The 11,359-nt window shown below is 38.8% G+C and overlaps 2 protein-coding genes across 8 annotated transcripts in view; one reads left to right on the plus strand and one right to left on the minus strand.

The window, feature by feature from the left end:
* The window catches only part of mical2a (microtubule associated monooxygenase, calponin and LIM domain containing 2a), a 34,455-nt gene extending 29,826 nt beyond the window's left edge, over window positions 1-4,629 (minus strand). For 4 of the 5 annotated variants that reach the window (XM_088412215.1, XM_088412214.1, XM_088412213.1 and 1 more), the window contains exon 1: window positions 4,291-4,433. The gene's annotated coding sequence lies outside the window, so the exon portion shown is untranslated. The other variant, XM_088412211.1, reaches the window with a different exon arrangement.
* dkk3a (dickkopf WNT signaling pathway inhibitor 3a) lies at window positions 1,740-11,355 on the plus strand. 3 transcript variants are annotated; one of them, XM_088412219.1, is made up of 8 exons: window positions 1,740-1,825; window positions 5,797-5,991; window positions 6,070-6,135; window positions 6,267-6,326; window positions 7,303-7,395; window positions 7,627-7,771; window positions 9,686-9,821; window positions 10,672-11,351. In XM_088412219.1, the coding sequence occupies exons 2-8, from the start codon at window positions 5,938-5,940 to the stop codon at window positions 10,757-10,759; spliced, it is 642 nt and encodes a 213-aa protein (XP_088268345.1). In that variant the 5' UTR covers window positions 1,740-1,825; window positions 5,797-5,937; the 3' UTR covers window positions 10,760-11,351. The 3 variants fall into 3 exon arrangements, with proteins under 3 accessions (XP_088268345.1, XP_088268344.1, XP_088268343.1); XM_088412218.1 differs by having other exon boundaries at window positions 5,797-6,135; window positions 9,701-9,821; window positions 10,672-11,355; XM_088412217.1 differs by having other exon boundaries at window positions 5,797-6,135; window positions 10,672-11,292.
* The last annotated feature ends 4 nt before the right edge of the window (window positions 11,356-11,359 follow it).

An 11,359-nucleotide genomic window follows, 5' to 3' on the forward strand; every position in this document is an offset into this window, starting at 1 on the left:
ATTAATTTCCTTCTCACATTTTGTGGAGGGTGTATTGGTTTATTGAGCCAGAAGTGTAATGCATTGAGGTTGAAGGATAGATGTGAGTGCTACACTCTCATACAGTAGATGGCAGTATGTACCTCAATGTTGTTTGCAATCCACCATTAATTGAAAAGGAAAAGGAGAAAGAAGAAATGCAGAAAGCTCTGATTACTTTTAACTAATCCATGTAGCAACATTTTGGTTTTCCAATTGAGGAAGACGCTTTTGCATCGCCACTGGACCCATCAAGAGCATGAGCTTCCAAAATAACACGAGATTCTCAAACGGACATCGTGCTCGATATGCAGCAATTTTTGACAGTGAAAGGCAGTCGATTTCGGCGGCTAGTTCTCGTCCTTGAACTGCGGTATGAGATACTGTCAAGACATCACTTTGTCGCACAGTAACCTGCAGCCTCCTCTCGGTGTGACTCATACTCTTTTTTTTTTTTATATATATATATAGTGCGACGTCAAGTGGACAACCAACAATAATTAGGCACTCCAACCGTGATTGACTTAATGATAACCTCTACCCTAAAAGTTTTATTATCGCATACAGCTTACACAAGATGGTGGCAAAACACAACTTTTTTAATAAGACAGGGCTTGGGCGTGATTAAAGTGTTCCCCTCACTTCCACATCAGGATGCCATAAAATGGTTCAGATTTACAGGATGATTAAAGGTTTGGCGGGAACCCTAACAATATTTCATGCAAACGTCCGTAGCAGTAAAGGGGTGCAGCCGCTTGCCAAGAATAGACAATTTTGTCCATCAACAATGAGTTGAGGCAGGCTCAGAATAGACAAATGTTATTGGGTTGCAACACATGACCTGTAAAAGATACCGACAAGGGAGTATGTAAACAAGATACAAACATTGGACAACGTTCAACTTGTTGGCAGGCAAGTGCTTAACTGCAAACACCAAGGCCACTTTACCTGAATAAATCTTTTATGCATTATGTGTCAAAGATATGAGTTTATTTGAAATAACATTTTAATGTTGTTTCTGGCCTACAAAAAAAAAAAAAATCACTGAGTAGTGAAAGATCTTTTTTCCCAAATTACGATTTTATTTTAATCTGTGGCCATAACAAGTTACAGCTTTGTTGGTTTTGTAAGACTTTTATCTACCTGTTGCATCAATCTACCACTCGGAGACAATAATTTTAAAATGAAATGGATTAAAAAAAAGCTGACACACCCCTGTTGAATGACAGATATTGGTGATTATGAGACGGACAAAACCTTTCAAAACTTTGTGACCTACGATATATTGATTTATTTGTTAACTTTCCAAAAGAAAATAAAAAGAAACAACTGACATATTGTAGTTGCAGAACTGCTCGTACCTTCTTACAACTGTGATGTGGCTGTGTTCAAAAGCATATTAAATGGGAGATGCCACACAGCTGCTCCAGCATGTTTTCAACGTTTCTGATTGAAATGATTAGGATCATTTTCAAACTCCTGCAAAACTTGCTGATGAGCTAATAATTTGAATCACAAGTTTTGGAGAGAGAAACATCAAAAACATGCATGATACCAGCTCTCGAGGACTGGAGTTTGACACTTATGATATAAAGTGTCTCTGGTTAACTCCAAATAAATGTAAGCTGTTTCAGTAGGCTTTCCTTTGGTTTGTATGGGGTGGAAGTGCACTGCAAGGGTGAACATTAGGGCTGTAATTCCAAAATGTATGTTTTTTTTGTAGACAAGTCCATTTTGGTGACAAGCAGCAAGCAAGGAAGGAAACATTGCAAGATGGAAGGCGAATGTTTACAACACCTCCCTGGCGGTAAAGTGTGTGGGCTTTCATTCACGATCACTTTATTGCACCACATGAAACACAGTGTGATTGAATTCATCCACTTCACCCACAGCATGACGGGTGTTTTTATAAACCCAAATTTTACTTGTCAATCCTGCTGCTTGATTTATACACCTTTTGTAGTTTTATTCGCCTGCTTTACATTTTTATTCACACGTTCGGAGTGTAAAAAGCCATAAGGCTGGTATAATCAAGGTAAAAACCCCAAGACTGGCAAATGAATAAGCAGTAAAGGTTTCATTCACTTCTTCATTCCATTGGAACTCAAGCAAGGGAAAAATGTCTCTTCTATAATGTAAATGTAATCTGAAATGTGTAGTTAAAACAGTTCTTTGTCTTGATAATATTTTGCATACACTAATTTTGCTCTGGGCAAGTAGTGTACTGAAAAGAGAGGAAGGATGTAAATCAGGGCAAAAACAATAATCACCAAGCATGTGCAGAACATAAGGCGGACAGCCAGACACTGTTAAATAAGAGCAAAGGGATATTATAATAACATTTAATGAGCCCTAACTTTCTTTTGAATGACTGGGGGAAATTCCATAAATACTGTGGCGCTGCTGAATGGTTATGGACGCGACACAGGAGATGAACTTGAGCTGTTGCGCAAAGTTTAGATTCCAACACGTTTGCTGTGGAATGAATAAAAAATTAGGCCCAAAAAAGCCTTTGCAGTAAACACATAATAAGTGCTTGACAAGACGATAAGTTGCTCAAGATATGACGCCTCATCTTGCGCGACATGTGAATCATCCCAGACAAAACATGTGGAGGAGATGACTAAGTCATACTGCACATCCAAATAGTTACATTACAAGCATTTTTGTTCTGGCCTTATCTGAAATTCAAGCACAAAACTGCCTTAAAGCCAGTGCCCACATGATGATTTCTAGAACAATTTAACGTTAGTTATGGTTGATCAGTAGTAGCCGTGTCAGTGGGTTGGTTGGGTGGAACAAAGTTGTTTTATCCAATTATTACTGTATTAATATTCAGCAAATGCCAGGAAAAGCTTACATGAATAGCCAAAATGCATTTGTGACTAATGAGCGTGCCAAGTGTGTGCTGACTCCCATTTAACCTGGTTTCTGTTATGTTTGTTAGCACAGTAGCTGGATTTTGACCTGTCGTCTCTTTAAAAAACATTAACAAGCAGGCTTGTCATTCAGCAGCCTACTTTGGGTAGGCTGACAGAATAGCTTGTCGACACACCTTTCTTTGGGTACTAGTGTGTGTACGCCACCACTACCAATTACATGGTGAGAGGTGCTGCTGTGCAGGTGGGCTTGTGAAAACTGTCCACATACAGAGCAGAAGTCATCCATTTGCAAAAAAAGCAATCGCTTGTATTCATCTTAATTTTCATGAACAAGTACAAACTTTGTTGACATTAGGACGATTTGGCTTACTTGCGGAATTAATCTCTTACTATGTAATCTTTGTGCCACTCTAGTATGACAGCTCTATACATGAGAAGGAAGAATGCAATACTGTTATCTGGAGAACCATGCGTAGTACTTGGAAGCCAAAACTGCAATAGTACAGTAGACGACTGATTGATACTACAATTAATAGTGACTTAAAATACACTATTAGCAGTCATTAAAAGACAAACAAACATAAAATTCAAGTAGTTAACATCTAGTGCTTCACTTATGCTGGGTTTCCTTGATCCATCTAGTCCATCTAGTATCCGTCTGTTTGGTTAGTACACTCTTTGTCCTCGCTTGTCAGAAAATTCACTGCACTAGTAGACAAACTGTCTCTTAGTAGTATTTCATTTCCATCAGTAACTTTAACTAGTGTATGGTTATACAGTAAGGCTATTTATCCATTTGTTCCATATCCTTGATGTCCACTTAAGTCCACAGGTTCATCTAGCACACATTCATCTTCAATTCAGTACACTAGAAGCACAAGTGTCTTATGTTTTGGAACTACAGTATGATTTTTCTGCATGTTAATAGGAAATATTTGCATACCAGTAGGACAACTACATGTTAACAGTGGAGCATAACATTTGCTTAAGTGACAACTGTGTTTGTGACAGCGAGATGTCAACTTGTAGAATTTTGGTTGTCAAAATTTGTAATGCAGAAATGCCACAACCGTAAAGTCGTCGTCCTACTAAAGAGGGCACGGTAATATATGGAGGCCTTAATCTGGATATGATATTTACATAAATGTTCAAACGGTTTTGGATCACTTTAAATAACAATGTTTTAAAAACAGGTGAACAAATGAGGCTTGCCAATGATCTTGATGAGAAGAGATTAATGGCACACTGATAGCTCAGCGGGAAAATATATAAAAAGTTTTTTGTTTGTTTTTTTGTTTTTTGTTTTTTTAAATAAGGGAGATGAGACAAACACCAATGGTTGTCCCACCTGGAATCCCCACAACGCTAATTAAAACAATAAACGCCTTACCTCACAGAGAGTTACGTTGAAATAGTTTTCATTGAAGCAGGATCCAAATGTCCTCCTGCTGCCGATGTTGAAGCCTTGAGAAAAGTTCAGCAACCAAGTCAGGTGTCTCGCCCGCAGTTCACTGACGTGAACGTAATTCACACTCACATGTCTCGGAGTAAAAAGCAACTTCCCTCGTGGGTGTTCGGTGCCGGACGTCAGCCGGTGTGTGAGGGCGGTGCTCGGACGCAGACACATCCCACAGCTAACGCCCCCAGCTTGAATGGCTCAGCTGTTTTTCCACGGAAGAACGCGTCTTCTTTAAAAAAATAAAGTTGATATGATCGACGCCGAATTAGACACAATATTACTGCGCATATTGCTTATGAGCAATCGATCGTTCCTTGAGTGCATCGTTTAACTGCCAGAGTAGGGAGAGTTTACAAATTCGTACACCTTGATTGGTCCTTTGAACGCATCCCTAAACGGGTTAATTTCAAAGCGGACAGGTCGACTATGATGTTTAAATGACTCTAGTACGATACATGGCGCCAGTAAGCTTTTACTGACACTTTCGACGATACGCGACATATTTCAAGTGTATCAGCGAAAACGATGGTTCGGTCGGTCAGCAGCAAGACGCGAAAGTCAGCAGATCTACCATGCTTTGACTTAATAAATGCAACCATCTAGCGGCCAATTTGTAAAAAATGAGTAAGCCATTGTGGAAATAGCACCATCTAGCGGAAACAAACTTAAAAAAAATACCACAGGAACTACGTACTGTACAGACAGTAGAAAACCTAGGTTTCGTTTGACAATAACCTACTGGGAGTGACAATAAACAGCTTGAAGCCTGTTTTTTGAAGAACATTTACTCATATCTGTCACCTGTGATGAGTTGAGTCACCTGACTGTGCCAGTCACGTTCAAACCCACCTGTCACCTATTCTGTTTATCAAATAATGAATAATGAAATTCTGAAATCAAATAAAGTTAAGGTGTTCTAGTTGACTTTTCCTTGCACTTTTTGACAGCTGTGTTGTGTCTGCACTAAATTATAAAAATATGGTCAAAAAGTTCTGTCGTGTTGTTGTGGCCGGATGACTCTTTTACTTTCATGCATCCACCCATTTTCTACAGTTTATCCTCACTTGGGTGGCTGGCTTGCTGGTGCCTGTCCCAGCTGTCTCTGGGCAGTAGGGCAGCCAATTGCAGGACTGGTTTTGCTTGTTGTACCCATTTAATAAGGTAAAGTTGTCGGATGTAAACGTGTTGAGTAAAAATGTTGAGAAGCTTGAAAAATAACTATTAGTATTATATTTAAAATAATTATTACAATACAGTATATTTATTATTTTTGGGGTTTTTCAGTGTTGTGCTCGTGTGCCTATTGTCTTTAGTGAGAGTGAATGATATATATATATATATATATATATATATATATATATATATATATATATATATATATATATATATATATATATATATATAACATCTGCCAACCTTGTGCTTTCTATGCTATAGAGCACCTTAAAACAGGACTTTGAGCAGGAAGTCCACAGTGCAGCATTTCAGTGCAATGTCATGTGACGCAGCGGAGGCTCCAAGCATCAAGCCCTGCCCGCCTCCGCCTCTCCTCCCTCCTGGTGCAGCAACCTCATACTAATGATGAAGATACTGCTGACTGCAAACATGCAAGCCGTTCTTCTACTTTTAACGGTATTGGCACCCTGCAATGGCATCTTACCTGAGTTAGTGCACTCAGGAATTCACCTTATCCAGGACAATTCTGTACAGAAGGATCATGCGGTGGTGCAAGTGCAGCAACTGGCCAAGGATAAACAGCTAAAGCCAGAACCTCAAGTAAGGAAAACATGATACTGCATTCTTATTTTGTGTGTGAATTTAGACTGCTAAATGTCCGGAGGTGTTTTGCCTGAGATAAAAATATAATGTGACGTCATTTTGACTCTTTGATGTCTACTTTCACATAGGAGACAACAATTCCTCCAGCAATTGTGCAGTCAACTGAGGTGGACAACCATATTGATACTGTGAGTACTTCCTGTTCAATACAAGGAGGGTCTCTCTATAATCCACTCAATACTTAAGAGAATCAAAATGATACAGTTGCACACAAATGACAAAATCTAAAATAACAATTCTTTATTTTTCACCCTTTTCATTTTCAATTTGTTGGCTCAGTGCAGATGCACAAAACAATGCAGTCATTGCAGTCATGCCTTTTGGTGGGGGCCTAGGGATGGGAGTTTACAAAAAAAATGAGACCATGATAAAAAAAAAAAAGATTTTAAAAAAAATGCAAACAACTTTTGATGCAAAACTTGGCTACGAAAATGTCAGAAAAGGCCTACTAGAATATTTTTGCTCAGGGTTGTTCAGAGGTACTTGAGGTGGCAGGTGTCTGTTGAATCCTGTTTAATGTGTTTGAATGTAATTCTCAACACAGACACATCCACGGATTATAAAATGATGTGCATGCCATGCAACCACATAATCTCATTTGTTTTTATTTGTTAGCTTTCCAAGTTATAAGTCACATTAATAGTAATAAAACAAAGTTAAAAGTAAAAATGCTGAAATGATCAATCAAGCCTTTCGGTTGAAACGTACATGTAGACGTTTTACACATTTTCAGTTCCACCTTTTTCCTTGTGTTGCTACTAACGTAGAGTATTATTACAGCCTCAAATTGCCTCATACTCTTATAGAAACATCACTCCGAATTACTCACTTGTCCAAACACTGATAAATGATGCAACCTCGTAAAGAAGAGGACAGTGTCAAGGGTTAGGGTTAGATTGAAATGAGAAGAAATGTTTCCTAACATGAATTAAGGCAACACAATTCTTGACTCTTATTTTACAGGACGGAAGAATAAATCAACTGGGTTGTTGGTCAAAATAGTTTGACCTCAATTATGAAAAAAGTAAAAACAGCCACACAATGTAATCAAAGTTGCAAGGCAAGCTCTGTGGTTTGAATGTGCTGTGAATGTGCCTGTTTTAGGGCTGCATCACCACTATAGATTGTGGTAAGGAGAGGTACTGTCTGCATGAGAACCACAAATCCAGATGTACAGCTTGCAAAGGCACTGACGTGGTAAGTGATGTCGGACCGACAAATTAGACTGGTGAGCCTGTGGGTTCTTCGTCAAAATTGATGGCTAACAAGGACAGGATGGGAAAATTGTAGTAGAGGCTTTGCTATTGGTGGGGTGTGTTTACCCCTATTGTACCTGACTATGTGGTGGTAGAACATAGCTGAAAATAATTGAAACAATATATGAATGTTGCCGGTCGAACGTATTGTATTACTTGGGTGTCTTTGCAGTCCTGCACTAAGCATGACGAGTGCTGCGGTGGATACTTGTGTGTTTGGGGGCAGTGCAGTCCAAATGCAACTAAAGGACAAGCTGGCATCACATGTCAGCATCAGGCAGACTGCAACCCGGACCTCTGTTGTGCCTTTCACGCAGGTGATGCTACAAGCCACTGCACCAAATGTATAAGGGGGACATAATTCAGGGCCCTGGCTTACTACAGAAACACTGGCAATTTTTATGTATTTATTTTTTGATTACACAACTTAAATGCTACATACATCCACTAATTATTTTTTTGTTTTTTTTCAATCACTCACACACAAGAATCCTCTCTCCTAAATGTTACTGAAATACACCCATAATATACTTCAATACAAATTTCATTGGTGTTTATGAAAACATTTCTGTCGTGTGAGTGTTTTAGTAGTGTTTATACTACAAAAACATATGGGACCGTGATTAAATTGTGAGTTTGAAAATGTTTCAGCAGTAAGGGGTTTACTAATGAACATGCATGATTTGGAATGGGGTCTAATCGTGTTTATGAATGCTTTTCAAATATTGTACTATCTATTCAATATTGAGTCAGCCGAAAAAACTGATCTTACGATCAAACAAAGCCCCGCTTTTGGAAGCTAAGCAAGGCCAGGCCTGGTTAGTACTTGAATAGCAAAGCACCTGGGAATACCACATGCTGTAAGATTCCAGGTGGAGCCTACCTCAGGTCTCAGAACTAAAGTATGCGGGGGTCCAGGACTCGGGCGCATTGGGCAAGCACCAAAGTGCCTTAAACCGAAAACAGAAGATAGAAGCAAGAGCAACCTAAGCCTTGCCCGTGGAACCAAGTAATCGGGGAAAAAAACAAAACAAAACTGCGTTTACAATTGGGAGAATCTCATTCTCCGAGAGGCAAAGATTATCAAGCAGACCATTGTTAGAAATATGCTTTCGAAGGAACTTCAAAATAAAAGTGTAGAAAGGTACAGTTTATTTTGAAGCACTGACTGGCCTTATCAGAACGTTTGGTTGTTTCACTATAATGGAGTAGATTGACAAGCAGCCCATTCTGCTGTGTGTTTCAATGCGCTTCTGACCCAAATGTCTTAAAAACAAACAAAAAAACAGCAGTTTATTTTGAAGCATTGACTGGCCTTATCAGAACATTTGGCTGTTTCACTATAATGGGGTCGATTGACAAGCAGCCCATTCCCCTGTGAGTTTCAATGCACTTCTGACCCAAAAGCCTTAAATATAAAACAAAAAAACACCCATCTATTCCCTTCCTTACTAGTTACTGCCTGATAAAGTCTGTACTGCCTGGGCCATTTTACTCTTTGTTTAGCGATATCACTGTAAAAGACGAATTATAAATTTACTATGTTGGTGCTGAGCAGTATTTTCCACTTCTCATAGAAAAATAGCACAGTTCACCTGCAATAGATATGGTCATAAATGAAAATATAATTAGAGGTTGATTTTTGCCATTTATTTTTTTAAATGAATAGTATTGCTATTTTTTGCCTGGTAATTGAAATTAAAATCAGCTTGGGTGAAGTACAAGGTTTTTTTTTCAAACTCTGCCATTACTCCAAAAATAGAAAGGGATTAAAATCAGTCATATGATGATGTATTGACCTATCAAAGGCCCTAATACAATTATCTATATAGTTCCACTTGGAAACATTTTTCTTTTGTATTTCATTACTTATTAAAATACTCTTATATGGGTGCAATTTAAGGTCCCTATGGGTTATACTGTGCGTTTTGTTTTATTTATTCATTGTTATTGCTCAAACAGAAAATGCATATCCAAGAAATATCATGGCATAAACCTCCAATAGAAAGTTAGTCATAAATGAAAATCCATTACAGTGACGCTGCAATAACTGAACCACAGTGTAACAGGGGAACACTGTACTGAAATATAAATTTTTCTAATGGTGTATAATAAGATTTCAGTGGTGCGTATGATATTTCAAAAGTGATTGAGAGGATATAGTGAATTACATCCCTGACATCCCCTCATAAAGCATGCATTCATGTTGTCCCATGGCGTATTGTGTTCAGCCCTTCTCTTCCCAGTCTGCTCTGCTAAGCCTATTGAACGCGAGCGCTGTTTTCAAACCCCCAACCACTTGACGGAGGATGACGAACCCAGAAAACATTGTCCCTGTGCTGGGGACCTCCACTGCCAGCACCTGGGGTGAGCATCCTTCCATGGCCATATACTGTAGCATTTTGCATATACTAAATCTTTGCATTGTGTATTTGTGCACAATTTTTGTCTGCAGTTTTAGCTACAAAGTACTGTACTGTTTTTTTTTTTGTTTTTTTTTTTAGAAATCTAAACTCAACTTTCATTGTATGTAATGTAGCTGATAATCCCTACTTTTTTTTTTTAATAACTTTTAGTTTGTCATTTCCTTTTAAGTCCCACTATTGTGCTCTGGCCAAAGCCCTTATAGAAAAGGTTTGATGCTGTCTAGTTGTATCTATACGGCATAGTGGGGGGAAATGATAATACAAGTATCTTTAAATTTGCCACCCATTTTCTACAACGTGACAATCCTTGGGTTCGTGGGTGAGCGGAGGGATGTCAGAGCTGAATTGACAAGAGGTGGGGTACCACCTTGACTGTGTGCCGGCTCATCCCCATTCACACTCACTTTCACACCTATGGAATGAATTTAGAGACTTCTGTATAAAATAACATGCATCGGATTAGGAGAGGAAGCTATAGAAAATCCATGCAAGACCAAAGAGAAGATGCCGACTCCACACAGGAAAGCCAGAGCAGAGATTTGAACACATGGGTTTCAGTAACGTGAGGCTGACCACCTTTTAATAAGGTGTCCCACATAATAAATATACATCTTTCATTTTTATGAGTATGTTTTGTTCTCGGCCCGAAACGCAGTTGGGTGGGTGACTAATATCTCCATGTCTCTAATGTCTCCAGTTTAATTGAACTGAAGCTGAGGAATTTTGCAAATACGCCAAACTGGAAACATTCTGAGAATTAACCGTGAATTGATATGTTTCCTTTCGGACAGACGAGGATCCATGTGCCTTAAAGCGATCGACTCAAGCGAAGAGGACTTAACAGACAGCCTGTACTCATCCATTGACTACGTCCTCTAAAATGTTTCATTCACGCAGTAATGTTTCCCCTAGGACGCTCAGGATCTGTGCTCACTTCCTGTTTGCAAACAAGCATGAAATGTTTAAAAAAATACATTTGATTTGCTTTCCAGAAGTTGACAAGTCTGTCAACAGATAATAGTCCACTGCATGAGTAGCGATAAAGACATCGTGGAACAGTTATCAAGTTCAGGATTTTTTTGTTTTTTTAGCCTTGCTTGAACTATGCATTATAGCTTAAAACACTTCAAGAGCAATAAAATTGTACTGCCTACTGTTTGAAAATCATTTTCTACTGAATGTTATCAGCAGAGTTGATATTACCCAATGGTATGAACTGGATTTGTGCACGTATCTAAGCAAAACACAATGGACATAAACCTTTTTGAAGTGTTGTGTGTATAAGTAGCAGCTTCATTACATGCAGCAAGTGTCCAACTGTTTTGACACCATTTCTTGAATTTTGAATTGCAGCAAATCTGACGTTTGGCCGCTCATACGACTACTCAATGGCCTCTGCACATTAGTCGCCCTCGGCTGCAATGCTTAGCGTGCGGCAGACCTGACAATGTTCAAAACCATCTGACTTTCAAAAAGAAA

Source organism: Hippichthys cyanospilos, chromosome 4 (genome assembly GCF_059441005.1).
Source record: "Hippichthys cyanospilos isolate Australia breed blue-spotted pipefish chromosome 4, RoL_Hcya_1.0, whole genome shotgun sequence".
NCBI lineage: Eukaryota > Metazoa > Chordata > Actinopteri > Syngnathiformes > Syngnathidae > Hippichthys > Hippichthys cyanospilos.

Bases quoted from the DNA above. Each gene is read 5' to 3' on its own strand.
- dkk3a (XM_088412217.1), top strand. From the start codon at position 5,938: ATGATGAAGATACTGCTGACTGCAAACATGCAAGCCGTTCTTCTACTT. The intron at 7,396-7,626 runs GTAAGTGATGTC...GTGTCTTTGCAG, and splicing joins CTTGCAAAGGCACTGACGTG to TCCTGCACTAAGCATGACGA. The intron at 7,772-9,685 runs GTGATGCTACAA...TATTGTGTTCAG, and splicing joins CTGTTGTGCCTTTCACGCAG to CCCTTCTCTTCCCAGTCTGC.